At 49.4% G+C, this 25,600-nt stretch overlaps 1 protein-coding gene across 2 annotated transcripts in view; it reads left to right on the top strand.

The window, feature by feature from the left end:
• ABCC12 (ATP binding cassette subfamily C member 12) overlaps positions 1-21,745 on the top strand; it is a 60,489-nt gene extending 38,744 nt beyond the window's left edge. The window contains exons 20-29 of one of the 2 annotated variants that reach the window (XM_053582103.1): positions 365-591; positions 3,107-3,244; positions 9,360-9,546; positions 14,307-14,396; positions 16,033-16,222; positions 16,670-16,829; positions 18,098-18,176; positions 19,153-19,266; positions 21,392-21,556; positions 21,659-21,745. In XM_053582103.1, coding sequence (XP_053438078.1) covers positions 365-591; positions 3,107-3,244; positions 9,360-9,546; positions 14,307-14,396; positions 16,033-16,222; positions 16,670-16,829; positions 18,098-18,176; positions 19,153-19,266; positions 21,392-21,556; positions 21,659-21,745 — 1,437 coding nt within the window. The remainder of the gene's footprint in view (positions 1-364; positions 592-3,106; positions 3,245-9,359; positions 9,547-14,306; positions 14,397-16,032; positions 16,223-16,669; positions 16,830-18,097; positions 18,177-19,152; positions 19,267-21,391; positions 21,557-21,658) is intronic. The other variant, XM_053582104.1, reaches the window with a different exon arrangement.
• The last annotated feature ends 3,855 nt before the right edge of the window (positions 21,746-25,600 follow it).

The following is a 25,600-nucleotide window of genomic DNA, read 5'->3' as shown; positions in this document are numbered from 1 at the left end:
CCACTGGCTGTGTGGGCCCTGGGCATGGCATATGGGTGGAGTCTACACCTTGCGGGTAAAGGGACAAAGTGGAACTTTATTGCCCTGGAGCACAAAATTTCTCCCTCGTCCAAAGACTCCAGCCTCTCCCACCCCCAGATGCACCCCCGATGGGAGGGTGAGCCTGACCTCGGGGGACTTGCTCTGGATCCCTGCACAGTGGCCGAATCTCTCCCACATTCACTCTCATTCTGGGTGGCTGCAAGAATGGGGAGCATCTTCCCTGTCTTATGGAGACAAGGCTAGGCCCTGCGCCACATTGCAGAGCAGTGGGGCTTGCTAAGCACCCTCCTCAATCTGTCTGACTCTCTGCTTTTATCCACAGGTCTTAAAGAGCCCGATGAGCTTCTTCGACACGACTCCCACTGGCAGGCTAATGAACCGCTTTTCCAAAGACATGGACGAACTGGACGTGAGGCTGCCATTCCACGCGGAGAATTTTCTGCAGCAGTTTTTTCTGGTGGCATTTATTCTCCTGGTGCTGGCTGCCGTGTTTCCTGCCGTCCTTTTGGTTGTAGCCGGCTTTTCTGCAGGGTTCTTCATGCTTTTATGGTAGGTCTATGCACTGTTTCAAAAGAAGAAAACAGGACCTCCACCAAGGTGCTGACACCTAGGGTGAACCGTGCACAGTGACCGATGCTCATCAGGTGGCCCTGAGCACGTGGGATCCTCCCTGATAACGGCACTGCCTTGATTTTCAGCACTTGGCAGTGCCGGGTGCTATGCGAAGTGCTCTGCATACCTCTGATATCTCCGCCTCTGAGTCGTCCTGAGCGGTGGGAATTGTTAGGCAGTTAAGGTGCTGGTCCGGCCAGGAAACCAGTAGGCATGATGGCTATCTGTTTGCTGCTGTGCTCTTAACCATAGGCTCTGTCATTCCTGCTGCAGGAGAAGAGAGGGGAGACCTGTCCCCGGTCACACTGAACTTTGAGAAACTGATGTGGTTAGAGAAAGGCCTTGGGCACCTTCACAGGGGTGTCCTGTGGCTGTGCACACCCACCCTGGGGGAAGCAGGAGGATGGCAGCCATCTGGCCTCCAGCAGACCCCTCCTCCCCGGGGTGAGCTGGAGCTCCCAGTGATAGCATGGTGGGGCTGGGTGGGGGCAAAGGGTTGCAAGTCAGTTCTGCCACAAAACTAGCTGGAGGACCTTGGGGAAGTAAGGAAAAGCTGTACACCTCAGTTTCCTCTCTCCAAAAGTGGTAACATGCATTGTTGGTCTCAGCTGTTTCAGTGAGTGTGTTGTGAGGATCACATGGGATGACATGCTTATAGATTAAAAGCAGACAGAAGCACCATGCAAGAGTTTCCATAAAAACCAGTAACGGAAAACGATTATTGATTATGCTCCTAGATATGCCCAGTCCTGGGTAGGACGCTGGGGATCTTAAAAAGAATCCCCAAATTATAAAATCTCAGCCTGCAGCCCCAGACCTGCTTCCTCCTGTAAGTAGCGTTTGTTTTGCACAGATCCAGGTTTTAGAGACACTGCTTTGGCCACAGTGTAAAGGAGGCCGGAGCTCCAGAAAGATCAGGGCAGGCGACAAAGTGGGGGTCTCTTGAAATTTATAGTCTGTGTGTGAGTTGCTGAGGCCCAAACATGAGTGGCGGAAGTGGGGACAGCAGATTCCAGAGCCATTTCCAAGTCGAGGTGAATGTTGCTGGGGTTTCAGGATTAGTGGAATTTTGGGTGTTAGTGGGATGGGCAAGGCCAAGGGTGATCCCAAGGTGTGGAGTGATATGAAGAGAGATACAGGTGGCTGGCCTGGTGGCTTACTCCTGTAATCCCAGCACTCTGGGAGGCCAAGGTGGGAAGATCCCTTGAGCTCAGGAGTTTGAGACCAGCCTGAGCAAGAGCAAGAGCCCGTCTCTAATAAACATAGAAAAATTAGCTATGTGTGGTATCTTGGGCACCTGCAGTCCCAGAAGGCTGAGGCAGGAGGATAGGAACCCAGGAGTTTGAGGTTGTTGTGAGCTATGATGCCATGGCGCTCTACCCAGGACACCAGAGTGAGACTGTCTCAAAATACAAACAAACAAACAAAAATGGAAAAATGAAAAGGAGAGATACAGGCGATGCAGGAGAAGGAGTTTGGATAATGAAGATCCGGAGTTTCGCTGTGGATGTTTAAGTTGGGTTGTCAAGTCCGCAGAAGGTGCTGGCGTGCAGTGGCAGATGTGGGTGTGGGGGCACTGTAGCCGGGGTAGCTGTGGGAACCAGCACCATGCCCTGGAGTCAGGACAGCTGGACTCTCGCTGCAGCCCACCACTCCCCCTGTGGTGTCTCTGAGAAGGGACTTGTGGCCTCCATCTCCAAACTTAAGGGTTTATTGGGATGACCAAATACAAGTGATCTCTGAAAGTCCTTCACAAAGACGCAAGTGTGTCCTGGATGTCAGTTCTGGGTGGATTCCTTGGGCCGGGTCACTTTTGTAGTTACTCTAACCATTGCCCCTGTCTGGCCCTATTTATGTTGCTGATTTGCTTAGCAAAAGCTTTTGCTCTGCCCTACTGCCCAGTGCTTGCTACAAAGACAAGACAGACCCTGACCAAATTGCCCAGATGTCTCCAACGAACTCAGCTGAACTCTGGGAGTGCCCTTTTCACTCCCCTGCCTAGTTGCTGTTGAGAGGCCAGTGGCCTTTTCCTTAACATGTGCACCTGGGTCCCGGGCTCTTGCTCTCCAGGACTTCTGGGGCCTCCATGGGAAGGGGAGCTGCATCCTGTGGGGGTTTGGTTTTAAATCAGCTCCTGAGGATATAATAACATCCATTCAAAATTATATTTGAAATGCCTTTAGGAAGTCCCCATGTTGGCAGCAGACATACTGTTTTTTTTTCAGAGTTAGGACATCACTTTTTCTGTGGTCGGGCATCAAAAAGTGGCTGGCTTGTGAGAACTCCTGGTCTTTGAACAGTAGAGTCACACCTTGTGCAATAAGACGAGAAGCCTTAGAACCTAGAGCAAGTGAAGGAGCCTGTGGCTGTCAGACACCCACCCCGGAGCGGGACACCCCCAGCAGATGGCCTTCCACTCCCCGTGACTGAGACCCTTTCTATTTTCCTGCAGTGTTTTCCATAGGGGGGTCCAGGAGCTGAAAAAGGTGGAGAACACCAGCCGCTCGCCCTGGTTTTCCCACATCACCTCCTCTATGCAGGGCCTGGGCATCATCCACACCTATGACAAGCAGGCAGACTGCATCAGCAGGTGGGTGCGCCACCCAGGGCCCCGTGCCGCGCTGTCAGCGGGTGGGTCTGTGCTGCCCAGTACCTGTGCCGGTCAGCGGGTGGGTATGTGCTGCCTAGGGCCCCGTGCCACGCTGTCAGCGGGTGGGTCTGTGCTGCCCAGGGCCCCGTGCCGCGCTGTCAGTGGGTGGGTCTGTGCTGCCCAGTACCTGCGCCGGTCAGCGGGTGGGTATGTGCTGCCTAGGGCCCCGTGCCACGCTGTCAGCGGGTGGGTCTGTGCTGCCCAGGGCCCCGTGCCGCGCTGTCAGTGGGTGGGTCTGTGCTGCCCAGTACCTGCGCAGTCAGTGGGTGGGTCTGTACTGTCCAGGGCCCGTGCCGGTCAGCGGGTGGGTCTGCACTGCCCAGTGCCCATGCTCCCTGCCTGGCCCTGCACAGAGGCCATGGGGCACATGTCTTCTCTGCCTCTGAGAAGGGAGTTCCTGGCTTCTGGGACCACCGCAGGTGGATGAGTTGCTGATGACTCCTGCACTTGGCCTCCTCCTGCGTCTGAGGCCGCAAAGGTGTGAGGAGCAGATCTTCAGTGGTAGCCTCAGTCTGTGACTCTGTATGTTTTATGTATTGTATTTTTACTTTTAAAGTAAAAATCAGTTCAGGAAAACAGGGCAACATAAAGAAAAAAGAAGAGGAGGAAGAAAAAATCACTTATAGGCCCAAACACAGATCCTATTAATATTTTCGTAGATGGAGGGTACCCTAAAATGCAGATACTGTATTAAAAACTGTATTAAAATTGTAATAATGTATATTGATAACATTTGTTGTTTTAGTGTTGTATCTTGTATCTCCTGTAATTGCAGAAGTGGAGCATTACTTGAGTATTACAATTTTAATTCAGTTTTTACCTTTCTTAAAATGTATATATATTTCTTGGGCACACTGCTGCTGTATTTCCTTCTAGTCTTTTCTTTTTGTCTTCTTATGGTGTCTCCTTATTCTTACATGTTTATAATCATTCTTTAAAAATTAGCTTAACATTTAAAATAAACATTTTTTCATGTTATTTCATGTTCTTTGTAAAAATAATTTTTAAAGTCCACATTCCACTTCACTTAGTGTTTCCTTCTTTTTAAAATGTGGTGACTAGAGTAGTAAATTTCTCTGGAAGCTTCCACCTTCAAACTTCTAAAGTTCAGTGTAAAATGTATCAAGCACAGGAGGCTTGTGGCAGTAACAGACAACCCCGAATCTTAGGGACTTCACACAGTAAATGTCTGTTTGTCCTGAAGTCATAGGTTGGTGAGGGTCCGTGGGGGACGGGGAGGGGTTCTGCTCTGCACTCAGGCGGGGAATCTTTTTGTCTGGGGCTCTCCCAGCCCAGAAACCTTGGTGTCTTCCTCAGGAGCCTCTGTGTCCAGCCGGAAGACAAGGGGAGAGGGCAGGATGAGGACCTACGGGAGACTTCTGTGGTTCAGCGTAGCAAAACACCTGAACATTTCTGCTGTTTATTGTCCGGATTTCAGCCCCAGGGCCTCACCTCACTGCAGGGCAGCTGTGGACCATTCCAGTGTCCTGGTCATGGGGGCATTCATCCACTCACCAGGACGAATAAAACAAACCCAGATCCTCCCACAGATCCTCCTCCAAGATTTCCAAGAGAATCCTATGGAGAGCTGAGCAGGACTGATGGGGTTTCTCCTCTTTTAATATTTTCTTTCCAGAGGGCTTAGGCTTCTTGAGGTGCATTGTTTTTGCCACCAGGAAAAATTGCTACAGCATTAAAAAAAAAGATTTGAGGTCAAATTCTAATTTGTTCTCAGCTGATTTTGTTCTCAGTGATTTTGTTTCTGCACAATCTAATCAGCCACACAGATTAGGGATGGCTGCTAAGCCACTTACGCTGTTGCCTGAATTTCTGGGCTCTGTAGCTACGTGATGGAAGTGGGCTCTGGGAAAGGGAGGTGAGCCTGGAGGCCGAGCTCAGGCCAGCTAGTTAGAGGAGCTTCCAGCCAGAATCCCTGGTGGACATTCACAGCTGTGCCAGCGGATGGTAACTTCCCAGGAGGTTAAACACTGAAGGGTTTTCATTTTTTTCCCACTAATTTCTGCCAGTTCTGATGAAATCTCTTAATGGCAATGAACCTGATGCCTCTTTTGGCTAATGGTTCAGTCTGGTTAAAATTTCAATATTGAATATGTTCAAGTCTCAGCTCTGTGTCCCCCTACAGCAGTGTTTTTTTTTTTTTTTGTGGTTTTTGTCCGGGGCTGGGTTTGAACCTGCCACCTCCGGCATATGGGACCGGCGCCCTACTCCTTGAGCCACAGGCGCCGCCCTACAGCAGTGTTTTTAAACATTTTTTATCTTACACTTGAACCTATAGTTAAACTTCTGTAGCACACTTAAATTATGTTAATAAATAAAAGAGTGAAAAGAAGATGCTTACCGTGCTTTGAACTTCTTTTGAAAATAATTTAATTAATGACCTTTAAAAATTTTCTTGGCATTATAAAGGAGATTTTTCCAGTTTATGATTCCGACAAAGGTCTGATGAGTGGAATCTACAGAGAACGCCAATTAATAAGAAAAGAACGAACACCCCATTTCTTTCTGGGCAAGAGACTTGAACAGAAACTTCTCTGAAGATGACAGGCGAATGGCCAACACACACATGAAAAGCTGCTCATCATCTTTAATCATCAGAGAAATGCAAATCAAAACCACTCTTGAGATATCACCTAACTCCAGTAAGATTAGCCCTGATCCCAAAATCCCCAAACTGCAGATGTTGGCGTAGATGTGAAGAGAAGGGAACACTTTTACACTGCTGGTGGGAATGCAAGCTAATATGGACTTTTTGGAAAGAAGGATGGAGAATTCTCAAGGAACTGAAAGTTGACCCATTGTTTGATCCTGCAATTCCATTACTAGGTATTTGCCCAGATGAACAAAAAGCATTTTACAACAAAGGTATTTGCACCAGAATGTTTATTGCAGCCCAATTCACAATAGCCAACTCGTGGAAGCAGCTGAGTGCCCATCAACCCATGAATGAGTTAACAAACTGTACTATAGATACACCATGGAATACTATGCAGCCATAAAAAGATGGAGACTTTACATCTTTTATGTTTAACTGGATGGAGCTGGAACATATTCTTTTTAATAAAGTATCTAAAGAACGGAAGAAAGTATCTAATGTACTCAGTACTATTATGAAACCAATATATAATCACTTACACATTCATACCATTATAAAATACAAATATATGTGTATGGTGTGTGTGGATGGGTGTGTGGTGTGTGTGTGTGGTGTATGTGTGTGTGTTGTGTATGTGTGATGTATGTGTGGTGGGTGTGTGTGCTATGCGTAGTGTGTGTGCGGTATGTGTGGTGTGTGTATGGTGTGTGTGCGGTGTGTGTATGGTGTGTGTGGTATGTGTGCAGTGTGTGTGCGGTGTGTGTATGGTGTGTGTGGTGTGTGCGCAGTGTGTGGTGTGTGCACAGTGTGTGGTGTGTGTGTGGTGTGTGTGTGGTGTGTATATGGTGTGTGTATGGTGTGTGTGGTGTGTGTGTGGTGTGTGTGTGGTGTGTATATGGTGTGTGTATGGTGTGTGTGGTGTGTGTGTGGTGTGTGTGGTGTGTGCTGTGTGTATGGTGTGTGTGTATGGAGTGTGTGTGGTGTGTGTGTATGGTGTGTGGTGTGTGTGCTGTGTGTATGGTGTGTGTATGGTGTGTGTGTGTGGTGTGTGTGGTGCGTGTGTATGGTGTGTGTGGTGTGTGTGGTGTGTGTATGGTGTGTGTGTGTGGTGTGTGTGGTGTGTATATATGGCGTGTGTGGTGTGTATATATGGCATGTGTGGTGTGTGTGTGGTGTGTGTGGTGTGCGTGTATGGTGTGTGTTGTGTGTGCTGTGTGTATGGTGTGTGTGGTGTGTGTGTATGGAGTGTGTGTGGTGTGTGTGTGTGGTGTGTGTATGGTGTGGTGTGTGTGTATGGTGTGTGTGGTGTGTGCTGTGTGTATGGTGTGTGTGTATGGAGTGTGTGTGGTGTGTGTGTATGGTGTGTGGTGTGTGTGCTGTGTGTATGGTGTGTGTATGGTGTGTGTGTGTGGTGTGTGTGGTGCGTGTGTATGGTGTGTGTGGTGTGTGTGGTGTGTGTATGGTGTGTGTGTATGGTGTGTGTGTGGTGTGTATATATGGCGTGTGTGGTGTGTATATATGGCATGTGTGGTGTGTGTGTGGTGTGTGTGGTGTGCGTGTATGGTGTGTGTTGTGTGTGCTGTGTGTATGGTGTGTGTGGTGTGTGTGTATGGAGTGTGTGTGGTGTGTGTGTATGGTGTGTGGTGTGTGGATGGTGTGTGTGTGTGTGGTGTGTGTGGTGCGTGTGTGTGGTGTGTGTGGTGTGTGTATGGTGTGTGGTGTGTGTATGGTGTGTGTGGTGTGTGTGTGTGGTGTGTGTATGGTGTGGTGTGTGTGTATGGTGTGTGTGGTGTGTGCTGTGTGTATGGTGTGTGTGTATGGAGTGTGTGTGGTGTGTGTGTATGGTGTGTGGTGTGTGTGCTGTGTGTATGGTGTGTGTGTGTGGTGTGTGTGGTGCGTGTGTATGGTGTGTGTGGTGTGTGTGGTGTGTGTATGGTGTGTGTGTATGGTGTGTGTGTGGTGTGTATATATGGCGTGTGTGGTGTGTGTATGGTGTGTGTGGTGTGTATATATGGCATGTGTGGTGTGTGTATGGTGTGTGTGGTGTGTGTATGGTGTGTGTGGTTTGTGTGGTGTGTGTATGGTGTGTGTGTATGGTGTGTGTATGGTGTGTGTGTGGTGTGTGTGGTGTGTGTATGGTGTGTGGTGTGTGTATGGTGTGTGTATGGTGTGTGTGGTGTGTGTGTGTGGTGTGTGTGTGTGGTGTGTGTATGGTTGCGTATGGTGTGTGTGTGGTGTGTGTATGGTGTGTATGGTGTGTGTGGTATGTGTGTATGGTGTGTGTGTGGTGTGTGTGGTGTGTGTGCGGTGTGTGCAGTGTGTGTATGGTGTGTGTTGTGTGTGTGGTGTGTGTATGGTGTGTGCGTATGGTGTGTGTGATGTGTGTGTGTGGTGTGTGTGTGATGTGTGTGCAGTGTGTGGTGTGTGTGTTGTGTGTTTATGGTGTGTGTGTGGTGTGTGTGCGCTCCGTGCTGGTTGGGGCCGGCTAGTTGTGGGGCAGCGTGCGGTTAGTTCTCTTACACGCCTGTCTTTTCTCTTAATCTTGTTCTCGTATGTTGGTGCAGGGGATCCAGGGGGTGGAGGACACATCCTCAGCCAGCTGCCACCTGTGGGTTCACCGTCTCCTTTCTGTGGCCCATTCCCGCTCACTGTGTAGGTGAGGGATGGCAGGGTGAGGACCTTGACGGCACTAGACCCGCAGCAGCTCTGCTGGACATGCTGCATGCGGAAGATCCTTGGGTTTTCCCATGGGTCCTGCCAGGCAGCCCTCTGGCTGCATTCTTCTGCCGTGGTGGCCTCTCTGCCAGACACCGAGTAAGGTCACAGTTGTCAAGACTGTAGCCCCAAATGCCCCCTCCCTCTGCACTCTCATTCCCACTCTCATTCTCTTGCCCATCTCCTGGGTGTCATCCCTCTGTCCCCCCATGCTGTGCCCCGTCCTTCGGTGAGGAGACTCCCAGCTTTCCCAGCAATCATCTTGACCCTTCTACCTCTGATGCAGGGTGGGGAGCCAGTCAGGCACCCTCCTCCCTCCTCTGCAGCCCCAGAAGTTGCCCCGTCGATACTACACCTCCTCCTTACAGATCAAGGGAGGCCTCTGAGGGTGGCTGGCATGAGACCAGGGCCCTTGGAAGTGGTGGGGGGGGGGTGAGGCCTGCTCAGCACCTCTCTCCTCAGTGGTGGCCCCAGTTGCCAGTTCTGGGAAAGGAAGAGCCCACTTAGTGCCAGACGCCACTGGCACCTGGGGTTTCTCAGAATATGTGCCAGTCGAAGATGTCTGTGGTGGCAGATTTTAAACAGCACAGATACATGTGCACTTGTGTGCCCATCCACTGCGTGAGAGGACATTCACCTTGATTAGAAATCCCGTTGCCTTACTTCACCAGAAGCCCTGTAGAAGCACAGCCAGATCTCCTATGTGTCGAATTTTCTTGATTTTAGGTTTAAGATGCTGAATGACGAGAACTCCAGCCACCTCCTCTACTTTAACTGTGCTCTCAGGTGGTTCGCCCTGAGGATGGACGTCCTCATGAACATCGTCACCTTCATCGTGGCCTTGCTGGTGACCCTGAGTTTCCCCTCAATCAGTGCTTCATCCAAAGGCTTGTCACTGTCTTACATGATTCAGGTAACTGCTGCGCAATGCTGGGCTTGGCCTGGAGGCTGTGGCATAGAATGCATCAGGGAGCCATGCTTTTGGAAGGATAACAAAACCCCAACTCAAATGGGTTTAAACAGTGAGAGCCCACACCATTCAAAGGTGAGGCCATCGTGTGGGCGCCAGGCACTGTCTGCCCTCCCCAGCATTGGCCTCCCTCACAGTAGCATAGCCGGGACCTGCAGCCTTGGGCTCTACAGTGGGGAGAAGACAGGAGCTGCTGAACAAGTGCCCTGAATTTTCTCTTGCTGCATAAATTTAGCCACTGCAGAGCTGATTGGTGGTTTGAGGGGACTGGGATGATTGGTTTCAGGTACCAGACTGAGGCACGTCCCATCCCAGCCTGCAGTCACACAGCCGGTGGAGAAGTGCAGTGGATGCTGGAGAGGCAAGCACCACGTCCCCGGCAGACAGTGGCTGTGCCACCCTTCTTGGCTGTTTCTTTGTTGTTATTTTGAGTAACAACAAAGATGAGCACAAGGCACTGACTGTGCTTAGCTTCAGGGGCTGAATTAATTACCTAATTAATTCATTTACTCCCCCATGGCACTTTGACACTGTTACAGTCCCCATTTTGCAGATGAGGAAACTGAGGCACAGAAGGACTGACGCCTGTCAAGTGTGAGAGCCGGGATTTGAACCCATGCCATGTGGGGCTCATGTCTGTTTAAATCTTGTTCCTTGATAAATACCTCATTCTTCTCTTTGGAAACTTTTCAGATGTAACCCTTATCCTTGGTGCCCCGGAACTTGAGGGCAATGGATTTGAATGTGGTTTTTTTCATATAGTCTGTTCAGAGCTGTGGGTTCTTTCGGATTGAAGGCAAATCTCTTTCTAGCTTGGAAAAAATTTCTTCTTTTTTCTCTTTTATTTCGTCAATTCCTCCTTGTCTGTTTTTTCTTTGAGTGTCTCCTGTTGGTTGATTATTGGATTTCTTACATCAATTCTCTATGTTTTTGTTTTATCTCAAAGTTTCCATCTTCTGTATTTTACTCTTTATTCTGGGAATTTTCCTTAGCTTTGACATTCAGCTATTTTTTAAATTTTTCATATAGTTTAATTTCACAAGCTCTTGTTTTCTGAGCTTTTGGGCAAGTTACTTTTTACATGGACTCAATACTTTTTTGAGTCTCTCTGAGGATATTAATTAAAAGTTGGAGATTTTCTTTTTTTCCCTCTTAAACTCTTCCTTGTCTGATAACTTTTTCACCCCCCAGACCCACCAGAGTCAGCTTTTCTTCTTATTTTTCAGTCTCTTGTTCTTTTATTCCACTGATTTTGTCTGTCTCTTGATCCACTTGTGTGTAAGAATGACGGACTGGTTGGATTTTCAGGGTTTCCTCTTTGTAGATGCCTCACTAGGTCCCTCCAGATGGGAATTTTAAGAACTATATGTGCGTGGGTGGTGAGGCCCGCTCCACTTCAGGACAGCAGCTGGGGAGCGGGCCTTCAGGGACCCAAATCCTAGGTTTAAAGGGGTCTTTATCTAGGGCACTATTCCGGGAGCCTCATTTGTCCCTGCATAGTTAATTCACAGTTTCTGTAGCGGAAATCACGCATGTGTGTCTGTGTGTGCACATGCATACTTGGGGGACAGTGTCCAGCTCCCTCAGGGTGGGAGGAGGAAGCACACTGGCACCTTCCTCTGTCTGGAGTAGTTGTGTACACACAGGCCAAAGATCAGCCAGCCTCTCTGTGGACCCCTTCCAACACCCGGAGCCTGCCTGGGTTCTGCCGGACAGAAGGCCCCGAAGCCCCTGCAGCACGTTCTGCTTCCATTTTCAGAAGCCCCCCTCCCCCCATCCTCTTCCACCCCCCTCTAATTCATGGTGCCTCTCTCCAGCCCCTTGTTGTTATAGGTCTATTCCTTCTTGAAATTTCTCTGATACCATTTTACTGGTACTTTGGGAAGGCAAAGGAGTAAAAATACATTCTCAGTACTCAAGTGGAAGTCCCTCAAGGGGACTTCCTTGGGTAGCCAGTTCCCCTTATTGATGGATATTTTAATTTGTTGTCTAGTAAAATATCCAACAGATGATGTTGAGCAGTTTCCCTTGATTGGTACAAGCAAAACAGCTTTCCCCAACTGAGGTCATACTTTGGGGAGGTATCACCCACTTTCCTTGAGATTGTTTTCAAACATTCCTGTAAGGTTGGAGGAGAATTTGTACATTAAGATCCATGGGAACACTGCTATCTAGCTGGCTTTGTGGCTTTATTGAGCATAAACCCCCCCCTTTGGAGAGCATAGAATCAAAATGACAGAGCTTCCTTGAGACCAGAGGAGACTCCCTGCCTGGATGAATGAGCAATTGGCATGAAGCCCCACAGCGTGGAGACCGCACTCTGGTGGGGGACAGGCACTGCTGGCCTGCACTGTGCTGGTGTGGGGATCCCAGCCCTGGGAGGGCCTCCCCAGCCTGTGGGAGCCAGTCCTGCAGGAACAAAATGCTTGTCCACTGCCCTGAGATGCGGCTGTGAACAGTCTGCAAGGGTCCCTGCCCTCCTGGAGCTCACCTTCTAACCAGCAGCTGGAGTAAATGTAGGAACACAAAAGCGGAGAGAAGGCTTCAGAAAGCATTTAGTGTTCTGAGTGACTGTGGGGTGGAAGAAGCAACTTGACACCCCATAGTCCAGGTGGGGAGGGGACTTCGTAGCTGGGACCCGAATGATAAAGAATCAGCCTGGGAGACTATAAGAAAGAGGGTTTTGGTCAGAGCGGGAGGGAGAGGCTGGGGGGGCGGTGGGCTTGGTGGGGCTGGGAAGGCAGCAGAAATGAGGTCAGGGTGTGCAGGGCAGGACCCGCGGTGCTGTGTGCGAGTCGAGGCAGCTGTACTGCCAGTGCTCCGGGAAGGGAGGGGCTTCTCATCCTCAGGGCTGTGGACTATGGCGCTGTCATTGTAGGCTGTTGAGCAGCAGACCCAGCCTCTACCCATGAGGTGCCAGTATCACTTTCCTTTCCCCAAACACCATGATTTTGACAACTGAGAATGTCTCTAGGCCAAATGTCCGTGGGAGCATCAGCACCCAGGCTGGGAGCTGTCATTCTGAGACGGGAGGGAAGGCCCCAGTGGAGGCCAGCTGAGGGGAGCGGCTAGCAGTGGGGGTGGCTGATTCACCTGGTGGGCCCCACTGTGTCCTTTCTGTTAAAGCCACTTGCTGGTTTGCCTGAGGGACTTGTCCTAAATGCCTCTGCTCACACGGTCTTCCTGAACCACCCTGCCAAGGTGACTCCCTAGCCCCAGCCCCTGTCCCACATCACCCACTTTACTGACACTCTTGTCATTCATCCCATCCATCTCCTAGAGGGCAAGCACCACACGTGCAGGGCCTTGTGCACAACCTTGAGCCCTGGGAGCCCGACCAGTGCCTGGCCCATCGCCGCTGCTCAGTGAATGATGTTCCCTACTGAATAGGACTGGTCCTGCCTCTAGCCCACTTGGTGACAGATACTTTGATTGACCCTCCCCCTCTTTCTGGGCAGACCAGTTGGCCCACTCCGGCCAGTCCAAGCCCAGGGCAGGCTAGAGGCTCAGGGATCTCCACACTCAGAAGCAGCCTCAGTCATGATGGAGGGGAGTTGTGTGTTTCCCATCTTGGCATGGGAAAACTCTGGGGTGCACTCCAGGCAGCCTCCCAGAGCCACCCAGGGGACTGCTCTCAGCTGCCCACAGCACAGCCTCTCGTGAACACAGCTGCGGCTGGCTGCCTTCTCCCTGCCTCGCTTCTCCCATCCCTGCTGGTACTTTCTGGGTTCATCCTCTGGTGGCTTAAAATGAGAGAAAGTCATTCTCTCACTGTTCTGGAGGTCAGGACTTCAAAGTCAAGGTGCTGGCAGGGCCACAGCCCCTCTGAAGCCTCCCGGGAAATGGTCCTCTTTTCTGGCTGCTGGTATCTGTGATGTTCCTCGGCATTTCTTGTCCCGCAGATGTGTCCTTCTGACACTGTTGCTGCCTTCACGTCATCCTCCTCCTCAGCCTCTTCTAAGGACGCTTGTTGCTGTACTTGGGACCCACCACGTATTCCAGGATGATCTAAAGATCCGTAATTAAACTTGCAAAGATACTTTTTCCAAATGAGATAACTTCCCAGGCTCCAGAGACTGGACTGGACATATCTTTTGAGGGTGGGGGACATCCTTCCACCTGCCCTCACATACTACTTGCAGTCCACACTCAGGGTTGGCTTCTGGGGGTCCAGGCCTGAGGTGGGGTGACTTTAGCCTGCCACACACCCCGTCTGAGCCTGGACATTCTTACTTCTTGAGCACACAGGCTTGATGGCTTTCTGGTCTCTGATGGTGATGGGGGTTCTACTTGCTTCTTGGCCAAGGTGGCTGTGGTGGGGAAGTAGCTGAGATGCAGGCCCCGCCAGGTGGCAGCAAGGGGCTGATGCCCAGTCTCTCTGTGGCTCTTGAGGGGGAGGTGTGGGGAATTCCCACTGCTCAAAGAGGCGTGTGACAAGTGGTGCTGTGGGGGGATGATTCTTACCATCTGGAGTGCCAGGGAAAATGTAATTACCATTTGTTTCTAAATACAAAGGAAGTGTTTAAAGGCAAAACAGTCAACAGAAATATCTTTGCTTCTGGGTACTTGGCTGGGCCTGGGCCTCCTGCCTGTGTGGTGCTGTGAGGCAGGGAGGGGGCTCCCAAGGGCATGCCTTGGATGGGCAGCAGCTCTCAGACCCCGCAGGAGGCCAGGCTCTCACTGTCACCATGTCCCTCCCACAGCTCAGCGGGCTGCTCCAGGTGTGCATCCGGACAGGGGCAGAGACCCAAGCCAAGTTCACCTCCGTGGAGCTGCTGAGGGAGTATATTTTGGTAAGAAAGGAGTGTGTCAAAGAGGAGGGACAAGTTAATGCTGCCGGGATATAGGCAAGTATTTGCTCTTTTTAGCTGCAGAAGAGATGTTTTTAAAAGCTGAAATCTGACCAGTCACTCTTTTTCTTAAAACCTGTATTTATAATACAATTTAAAATCCTTGATGTTTAAATGAGAGTTTCATTAAAAATTTTTTTTTCCTTAAGGGCAGTTTCCATACACAGAAAAAGACAATTCAGTGGCTTACTTTAGATTCCAAACATTAATATTTGATTGATTAAAGTTGTAAATAAAAAAAGCCTAAAAACTTTTATATTCAACTTATAAATCTTGCTATTTTGAACAGAAGTCTAGCCAATTTTAGTAATGACCTTTAAGGGCTTTTGAACAGCATTTGGCTCTGCATACAAACTTAGTTAAACACTTCTAAACATTTTAAACTGCATTTTAAAATTTAATATATTCAATTTCCTTTTTAAGTACCACAATGATCTGATTTAACAAACAAACCTTACTGAGTTTGTATAAATTTAATAAATTAAACTTATAAATATAGTGAGCTTTAAGTTCTCATGACAGTTCCCACACCATATATAATCAGTAGGCTTTTAACTTAAAATCATGTTTAAAGCAGTTTTTAAATTACACATTGTTAATTATAATCTCAAGCCCAGATTCTATTAATATTATGAATACTTGAAATACCAAGTATGCAGACTTTTTAAACTAAAAATATTACTGTTAGTTTTCCTTCTCTTAAATATTTTTATTTTTAATTCTAAATCTTCTAGGGGTTAAAAACACTCACTCTCTAAGAATACAGTTTTCTCTCACCTAAATGAGCTTGTTACAGACCAGAGGTTTGAGCTGGTCGGCCACACTGATGTGGTACAAGGGATCCCTAGTTCTAGTTAACAGGGACTTTATAACTTAAGAGAAGGGGTTGGCCTTAAACTGATGCTGGCCGAGCTGCTCTGTTTCTTAACAGACTTTGCATTTCTTGGACTCTTAGGAAACTTAAATGTCTTTTCCTTGTAACTGTCAAGAGACCTCTGAACTTGACATTCTACATTCTTGTTGTCTTTCTACTTCTAGCACCGTGATGGTGCTTGTGGATGTTGAAATTGTATCTGGTTAAATCCTGCAAATCTCAAGGCTCTGCCTGGATCTGTCCCACGGCTTGAAGGCCACACTGCTGTTCTTTGCTTGTTCCTCTAAGTCTTGTCCCTCTATTTACTAAGCTCCAGCCACATGACTTTTCTTCCTATTTCTTAAATTGTCCAGCCATGTTCTGGCCTCAGGGCTGGTGCATTCACCATCCCCCTTCCTAGAAGGCTGCAGACAAGAATCCCAGCATTTCAGGTCTCAGCCAGTCATGTCCTCAAAGATGCCTCTTCCCCTGCCCACCACACAAATCACATTCTGCATTCAATGACAGTGCTAGGTTTCATTGTCTTTAGTTCTGATTTTGTTCTTGTTTATTATCTGATATACTCATTGGAATGTGAGTTCTTTGCACGCAGGGTCCCTCCTGGGCTGGTTCACCACCATGAACACCAATACCTAAAACCATGTGAATGAATGAATGAACGAGAAACAAGTGGCTATTTACCGGTTATTGATTATTCTTTTTCAGACCTGTATCCCTGAGTGCAGTCATCCCCTCACAGAGGGGACCTGTCCGCAGGACTGGCCCAGCCGTGGAGAGATAACCTTCAGAGATTATCAGATGAGATACAGAGACAGCACCCCCCTCGTCCTTGAGGGGCTGAACCTGAACATACAAAGTGGGCAGACAGTAGGGATTGTTGGGAGGACTGGTTCTGGTGAGGACAGGCTCTGCTTTTGTCTCTTTTGGGTTGTTTTCTTTGAATTTCTCCTGGATGTGCTGGTTGAACTGCACCAGAGAGTGATGTGTCAGATTGGTTGCCATCTTCCCTCAGCTCTCTACCGTAAATTAGGATTTTGGGTAAAATGGGAGTACAGACATGGAGCAAACACATCTCGGTTTTTGAATTAATTAAATGAGAATCACTCTGGTGAAACAAGGCCCAGAGGACAACTTATGTGCTATGGGCCCCTGCGGGGATGGGCAGGTTAATTGCATTAAGGCAGCCCATCCCCCTACCCCAACCCCAGGGAGGAATTTCTGTCTCACGTGGTGTGCAAAGAGTCATATGCATCACATTAAAAATTCCCTTAATTACATGCTTGGCTATCATGGAAGCACAAAACAATGTTTGACTTGTTTTTCTTGCTTTTGTCGTTCCCAGGAAAGTCGTCGTTGGGAATGGCCTTGTTCCGTCTGGTGGAGCCTGCCAGCGGCACCATCTTCATCGATGGGGTGGATGTCTGCACCGTGGCTCTGGAAGACCTCAGAACCAAGCTGACTGTGATCCCCCAGGATCCCGTCCTGTTTGTAGGTACAGTAAGGTAGCTGTTTTTGATCATTGTGCATTCCTATTTTTGGAAAGTGAAATCAGACTAAGAACTCTGATGTCCCTAGGACACGGCCGTTCCTTCTGAGGGCAGCAGTTTCCCAGGGTACTCACAAGCAGCTGGTGCCTTCTGAGCTGAGTCTGGGGAGGAGCTGGGGATTACTTGTACAGCAGGACCTCCACATCTGGCCACCTGCCTATACCAACCACCTCCTTAAGTTGACCTGCTTTTCATACACGGGACATGTACATATCAGTATAGGAGGCCTAGTTCCTTATGTTGACCACCTCTTGTAGGTTCACAGTTTGTTACAGTCCCTTGGATAGTCAACTTACAGTGTATGTATTAATAATAAACACATTATTAAACAACAAAGATACACACACACACATTGAGCAGGTGTCCAGTGGCTCTGGACAGCCCTCATCTGTGTCTGTGTCCCAGTGTCCAACAAGTTTAACAATGACCACTCTGAAAAGTGCTGCAGTTTGCACAAAAAGGAGTGGTTACCATACGTCCATGGCTGTTCCCGGGGAAATGCCTTAATTTGTTTCCATCATGGAATGAACGAAAACTGTTTCAAGTACAAGGGCAGTAGGTGCGGCCTCCCTGGGGCTCCACGTCCGTGTCAAGGCATAAGAGGAACCCATGGTCTCTCCAGGAGTGAGGTACAGTGCTGTCTATAATGACAGGGACATTGTCCCGTGGTGTGCAGATGAAGCAGGGGGACTGTATTTACTGTATTTTGAGTTGATCTGTATTTAGAGTTCATTGGATGAAAAAGACATTTTGCCTCTTGAATTGTTAGGCTCACCTCCTGCCCCGAGGGGCTCTGTCTCTCCAAGGTGCTGGGAGCTGCAGGTGTACCTCTCCCATGAAGGCTAAGGGAATGGAGAACCAGACTGAGCCACAAGCTCTCCTTTTCCCATTGCCAGGAATTTGTGTCACATCAAATTCACCCTGCTGCGCAGATTGCTGAGGGCCCCCAGGCTGTCTCTCAGTGCCTGGCTCACAGCTGCGTCTTGGCGCAGCTTCACACTGCCTGCCTGCCTCAGGGGTCTCAGCTCCAACGCAGAGCTGGGAGTCCTTGGGCTCGCAGCCTGAGGTCCGTATTTTACAGACCACCATTGGGACTGAGCACAGCTCCCAGAGGGCGGGGTCAGCACGTCCGCCTCCTGCCCCCCAGCTTGCTACAGAAAATCCGCCCCCGTCCATCCTCCTGTTCTTGGCAATGCAGCTGCTTCTCCTCTTCTTCATTGCAGGTACAACCTGGATCCCTTTGAAAGTCACACTGACGAGATGCTCTGGCAGGTTCTGGAGAGGACATTTATGAGAGACACGGTATGTCTTTGGGCTGCTCAGGACGAGCATGTTTCCCAGCACCACTGCCCTGGGTTCAAATCTGATGAGCACTTGGGCCAGCACTTGGCCAGGTTTATTTGTGGGCACTGTATGAATCACTGGAACACAATCCTTAGTCTTTATTGTTCAAAGCAACAGTAGGGCTGTGCTACAATCCTGTCAAGTTCTCTACACACAGCATCATCTGGGACTGATACTTTCACCCCTAATTTTAAAGATGCAGAAATGAAAGCTAAGGGAAGTAACATGTCCAGGCTAGTGAGTAGCAGAGTGGAGACTCGAACCCAAGCTCATCTGATTCTAGAGCAGGTGGAACACCCTTCTCCTGTGCCAGTGCACCTATCAGAGTGAGCCGCAGAAAGATGAGGGTGTGGAGTGTTCTGGGAATGGCAAGCATGTCTGGTTTAAAGGGACTGACCCATCTGTGAGGGGGATCGAGTCCCTTGGAACTGTGCCCCCGCTGAGGTCAGCAGGTGAGCGTGGCCACCTCTGCAGCCCAGACTGTGCTTTTCCAGGACGTGGAAAGAAAGTGAGCACCGCCCAAAGCCATGTGGATGTGTGGGCGTGCTGCCTAAGTCAGACCCTTCCTCAGTGACTAGAAAACTCTCCCATCCCATGTCTGTTTTGTCAGTGGAAATGGCGAGCCTGAAAGTCATTTCCACTTGTCTGCAGTTGTTCTCGGCAACTGCATGTGCACTGTTTGTTCTTGTTTGGTGAGTTGTATGCAAAGGTTCTATGAGTCACACTGTGATTTTAAATTATTAACGTCCACCTACTCCCTGGTCTCTCCTCGGTGCCTGTTTGCAATATTGAAATGATTGTTGTTTCACGCTTTCTTTTCCACAGTAAAATAAAGCCAGCTGATGAATGCAAGAGAAGGGGGCAATCAATACAGACGACGGAGGACAATTTTATAGATCATCAGCGTAAATGTGGCATTTTCTGTGTTTTATAGATAATGAAGCTCCCAGAAAAATTACAGGCAGAAGTCACAGCAAATGGAGAAAACTTCTCAGTAGGGGAACGCCAGCTGCTTTGTATGGCCCGAGCGCTTCTCCGTAATTCAAAAGTAAGAAAACAGCACGGAAAATGGATTGGTCAAATTTTGGATACTTCCTGCAGCGCCACTCAATCCAGGAGGTAGAGCCAGGCATTTTGTCTTTTAGCAAAGAGAACAACTGAGACATTTAAAAACCAATCACTTTTTCTCAAGACAAAGTTGTGAGGAGTAAAAATTGAAAAATAACAGCCATTTGCAGGCTAGTACCTGCCTCCCTGGAGCTCCCCCGGGGAGATCTCGTTTCTGCTTTCTCTCTGCTCTCCTAAGTGGCTTGAGTTTGAAAAATCTGCCTTTCAACTTTTTCGTTTTGTCCCAAAACAATTGATAAACCATACCCAGGATGCTTGAGGCCATAGGATGCTAGCCTATGTGAAATGTAAAGTTTGTAGCTGTGTTTCTTAGTGACTTAGCCAGCCTTACTTACCGGTTTCTGGAAGGGATTTCTGTATGGGCAGGGATCACTGCTGATTTGGACATCACATTCTCTGAGTCTTCATCCAAGGTACAGCCCACTGTGTGTGTTCTCTAGATGTGCTAATGTGGGGGGAAGGGAAGCACATGGACTTGGTGCCCACTGTGGCACTTGTCACTGCTGAGGCATGACCCCCTTCACATATGAGGGGCCGTGGCCTCAGGAAAGTTAAGTAACTCGGCCAAGGTCAAGCAGAGCGAAGGACTATGCATTAGTTGATTTTGTGCTGCTCAGGGAACACCTAAGTCTGGGCAATTTATAAGGAAAAGAGGTTTGAGTCAGGGTTCTACAGACTGTACCTGAAGCTTCGGGCTTCGGAGAGTTGGCAGGATGAGAGGGGGCAGGTGTATCACACGGTGAGAGAAGAAACAAGAGAGGGCGGAGGAGGTGCCAGGCTCCTGTGAACTAAAGAAGTGCGAACTCACTCATTATGAGGAGGAGGGTACCAAGCCATTTCTGAGGGATCCACCCCCATGACCCAAGCACCTCCCCCAGGCCTGCTGGGGATCAGATTTCAACGTGACCTTGGGTGGAGCCAAACATCCAACCTGATGTGCAAAATCACAGAGCTCTGTGATAGGTAATCCTTTCACAGCCCACCCCCTTGCAGTGACCCCATGATAGGCAGGTGATCCTCTTTCCACCCATCCCTCCCCTTGCGGAAGCCCTGTGATAGGCAGGTGATCCTCTCCCCGCCCACCCCACTCCGTGTACTGACCCCGTGATAGGCAGGGTGACCCTCTCCCAACCCACTCTGTGCAGTGGCCCATGATTGACAGGAGATCCTCTCCCCACCCACCCCGTGCAGTGGCCTGTGATAGGCGGGTGACCCTCTCCCCACCCACCCCGTGCAGTGGCCTGTGATAGGAGGGTGACCCTCTCTGCACCCACCCCGTGCAGTGGCCTGTGATAGGCACAATGATCCTCTCCCCACCCACCCCACCTTGTGATAGGCAGACCGATACTCATCCCCCACCCGATCTGGTGCCAGGTGACCATGTCCTTCCCGATAACCAGAATCTGTGAATATGTTACCTTGTATGGCAAAAGGGACTTTGCGGGTGTGATTGATTAAGGATCTTGAGATGGAGGATTATCCTTAGATGTGGGTGACTCTAGTGTGGTCACATAGTTTTTATATGACAGAGGCAGAAGATTCAGAAAGGAGATGTGATGCCAAGAAGGGCCACAGACCAAGGAATGCAGTGGCCTTCAGAAAAGGCAAGGAAATAGTTTATTCCCTAGAACCTGCAAAAGGAATGCTGCCCTGACAATGCTTGATTTTAGGACTTCTGACCTGGAATTGGAAGATAATGAATTTACACTGTTGAGTCTCTAAGTGTGTGGTAATTTGTCACAACAGCAGTAGGAAGTAAATATAAGTGCTGTTATTATGCCACATGGCAACGTATGTCAGCGCAGTAGATCAAGCTGTGCATGTACGTTTAGAATAGCCCACTTAAGAAGCGGAGTAAAGAATATACGGCCTTGTTTGCCCAGCAGATTCCGGGAGGAAGATGGAGGTGATGTGACGTTTCACAATGAATGCTTAGTTCCTTAATTTTCAGCTTTTCCTCCTCTTCTCTGTCCCCTAAACAGGACCAAGGCTATCTATCACCTTCCCTCTGGGTGCAGCTTTTCACAACATTCCTCCCTTGGCAGATCATTCTCCTGGATGAAGCCACGGCCTCCATGGACTCCAAGACTGACTCGCTTGTTCAAAGCACCATCAAGGACTCCTTCAAGGGCTGCACTGTGCTGACCATCGCCCACCGCCTAAGCACCGTTCTCAACTGCGACCGAGTCCTGGTCATGGAAAACGGGAAGGTGTGAAGCTGCTGTTGGCTCCACTCCTCAGAGGCTGAGGTGGTCTGGGCTTCACATTGGGTGGGTATTTTCTGACCATGTCATCTCTTCTCTGCCTTTCAGGTGATTGAGTTTGACAAACCTGAAGTGCTCGCGGAGAAGCCGGATTCAGCGTTTGCCATGCTACTAGCAGCAGAAGCAGGATTGTAGAGGTCCCCATGGCTGGTGTTGAAGAAGGGGGTTGTGTGAGCTGAGTAGGCTGAGTCTGCAGGAGGGGCTGTCATCTCAGCAGGCAGCCCTGGTCCCCAGCCCCTCCCTCTCACAGAGTCCAGGCCAAGCTGGGGCCAAGGCTGTGTCCCCACCTATGCAACCTCACCTCACTTGGCAGGCTGGGGTTGGTTCTGGGCGGTGAGCAGAAACCAACTGCTCACCTTCTAAAAACTGCCCTTCACTTTCTAAAGCCTGAAAGGTCTCTCATGTGTCCCCACCAATGCCACCTGAGCACCTGAGAATGGCCACATTGTAACTTTCAGTTAGAAACCAAAGGAAACAGAATGGGAAAATGCCTGAGGATAGAATTTGTAAACGTTTTCTTGCCTGTCATCAGAAGGGAAAAACAGCGGAGAGTTCTTCCCGTTTAACTCCTACTCACTTGCATCTGGACTGTGTGACAAGTGAGGACTGCACAGATCTGGAACATGAAAAGTCAATTACAATATTTGGGCAAATCATATTGTATGTTCCAATTGATCTATTAGACCAAGAAAACAAAAAGCCAGGGTTTCTTTATAAATAACATTTTTGTATCTTCTTTATTGGTCATTAAAATGCCGTAGGAAATTAAACTACCCCGAAATGTTGCCTTGCAATCATTTTACTAAAGACATTCCAACTTCTGTACTATTTCCTCTCTCAGACCCTCCTCACCCTCTCCTATGACTCTGTAATAAACTTTCATAGTCACTTCCCAGATGAGGCTTTCTTTCCAACTTCAAGATTTCCTCTGACGAATGCAGTAAAGGTGTATTCCCAGTAGACCCAGAAATGAGTGCTGCTAATTCATGGTGACATTTGAGAAGAAAAAATTAGAATAAGGCTGGTGGCCTCTTGCAAAGTATTTGCCCAGGGGCACATCACCAGCTCTCAGAGATCCTTCCATTCCTCAAGATTGAGGGCCCCTGTCAGGTTTCCAGCAAGGCTTCCTGGAGTTACCTTCCAGCTCCAGGACAGAGCTCAGGACAGTATGGTCAGTGGTGCACCCACTGGCCCCCTCCCTCCAGATCCTCCCAGGCGTGGAGGAAGATGGTGCTGCCCCTGGAAGCACTCTGGAAATACTTGTGGCATGTGTCATACAATATGTGTGACAGCATCCCATGAGCTCGTTCAAACACAGCTGGGAGCCTGTTGTGTTCCCTCTCTGGTGTGTCTGCGTGTTAAGGGCTTGCTTGGGAGAGGCTGAGATTTCTAGCAGACAAGCCGGCAGCCAGCATGTTGAGGCTTGGGCATGTCAGGTCTGCCCCTCACTCACCACTCTCCAGCTCTCCTCTGGCCAGGCCCGGGTAAGTGTCTATTAGACCAGACTCGAGGCAAGCACACCTGGCCCCAGGTGGAGCCCCCAGGCTGGCGAGTGTGCTGAAGCCCTGGCTCAGGCAGCTTGGGGGAGACCCTGTCATCAGCAGGGGTGCACGCTGGGAAGGATGCGGTCGGAAAGGACATGTGCCAGGGAGCTCTGTTCGTGGGCAGCTCTGTGCAAGCTTGGATCCCTCTGTGAAGGGACATGGTGGGTCTTACATGATCTGAAAAGATCCCTGTGGTGCGTGGATTCACAGCTCTGGAGCAGCTGCCCAAGCAGAGTGTAGTCATCACCTAAACAGTCATCACTGATGACTCCCCCAGTGCGCTAGCCAGCCCTGCCAGCCATGAGTGGCCAGCCCTGCCAGCCATGGGTAGCTTGTCCTGCCAGCGTGGGTGGACAGCCCTGCCACCATGGGTAGCCTGCCCTGCCATCCATGAGTGGCCAGCCCTGCCCCATGGGTAACCTGCTCGGCCAGCCATGAGTAGCCAGCCCTGCCAGCATGGGTAGCCAGCCTTGCCAGCCATGGGTAGCCGGCCTTCCCAGCCATGGGTAGCCAGCCCTGCCAGCGTGGGTAGCCAGCCCTGCTAGCCATGGGTAGCCAGCCCTGCCAGCCGTGGGTAGCCAGCCCTGCTAGCCATGGGTGGCCAGCCCTGCCAGTCGTGGGAACCTGTGGCAGCTGACTGGTAGGGGTGAGGTGGGGATTTGGAGAGCGCTTTATTTTCTACCAACTTGACACCAGCTGGCTAACTGGTCTGTAATTTCAAAGCGGCGTGCTGGGGAGGGCCAGGGCTAACCCACAGTGTTCCTGCAGCTCATCTGGATTCTGGATGCAGAGGAAGATGAGCCTCTGCCCACAGCCCTCCTGGCCCACACCCTCCTGGGCTTGCACTGGCAGCAGCGCATGCTGGCCTTGATCCTGAAATCTGTAGAGATCTGCATGTGACAGGCATCATGATGAGCACTTTTCCATGAATAATTTCACTGAAGCCTCACCTCACCCCATGAGATGCAAACGGGGGCTTGTTGAGGTTAGTAATTCAGCTGCTGATGCACAGGAAGGAGGGACAGAGATAGGACTTGTGTGTGACTTGAAGGACTCTGGTCCTAATTCTGCAGCAGAGCCCTCCCCCTGTATGACTCCTTCCCCTTGACCTGTTGCAGAGGCAGTGACAGCCATCGACATCGTACCTGAGGCAGTATGACTGCTGCGGGGGTTGCTGTGTGCACAGGCAGTGACATGAACAGCTCAGCAACACCCGAAGTGCCTGTGACATTGCAAGGACCACAGGGTGGGGGCAATATTTGCATCCAGGCAGGCTGACACTAAAATTTTTGCTTTTAAGTTCCATCTAACCCTGCTGGAAACCTGAGATTCTCCTGGTGGTTAAGGGCAGGGTTGTGAAGAGTGAAAGGGCTCAGGACAGACTCAGTTGTGCTCCAGGAATGGATGACCCTGTAGACCTCAGTGGTTTACTCCTTGTCCCCAGGATGCAGGAAAGCTGTGGCTGTGCATTTATTTACTCTGTGACCCAGGCTGCAGAGACCATCACCGGCCTTGAGGCAGAGAGCAGACAGACATGGTAATTAGATGGGATATGGCTATTTTCACCCACGTTTATTGGGGAAACAAATCACATGGTGGCTCTGAGTTCAACGGGTGGGCAGTGGTTATGGTGTGTTCTCCACTTACAAAGGAGGCCCACACGTGGCACACGGTCAAGCTTGCTCCTGCGGTAAGTTACATCTTCTTCCTCTATGGAGGGGCAAATATTTTTGAACAACACTGCAACCTACCATGGCCTGGCTTTGGATCTTGGTTCTGCCACTGAGCTGCTGTGTGATCTGGAGACTTCTCTGAGCCTCCACTTTCTAATCTGTAAAATTTGTGGTTTGAATTCAGTGATAAGGCCTTTTATTTTTTTACATCATTTCAATACATGAGAAAACAAAAAGGAGCTATGAAAACCATTTATAGACCACTAACAGTGGAATATAGGTGTTCAGAGAGAATTATAGCACCCTTTAAATAGAATTAAATATTTATTTATTTATTTTTATTGTTAAATCATAGCTGTGTACATTAGTGCAATCAAGGGGTACAATGTGCTGGTTTCATATACAATCTGAAATATTCTCATCAAACTGTTCAACGTAGCCTTCATGGCATTTTCTTAGTTATTGTATGTAGACATTTGTATTCTGCATTTAGTAAGTTTTGCCTGTACCCATTCTAAGATACACTATAGGTGTGGCCCCACCCATTACCCTCCCTCCACCATAACCTCCCTCCTCTCATCCCCTTCCTTGGCCCTTTCCCCATAGTCTTGTGCTATAGTTGGGTTATAGCCTTCATGTGAAAGCTATAATTTAGCTTCATAGTAGAGCTGAGTACATTGTATCCTTTTCCTTCCATTCCTGAGATACTTTGCTAAGAAGAAAATGTTCCAGCTACATCCATGTAAACACGAAAGAGGTAAAGTCTCCACCTT

Source organism: Nycticebus coucang, chromosome 2 (assembly GCF_027406575.1).
Source record: "Nycticebus coucang isolate mNycCou1 chromosome 2, mNycCou1.pri, whole genome shotgun sequence".
Lineage (NCBI taxonomy): Eukaryota > Metazoa > Chordata > Mammalia > Primates > Lorisidae > Nycticebus > Nycticebus coucang.
The sequence above is the reverse complement of the archived record's forward strand: the minus strand, read 5'-3'. Positions and strand labels throughout refer to the sequence as shown.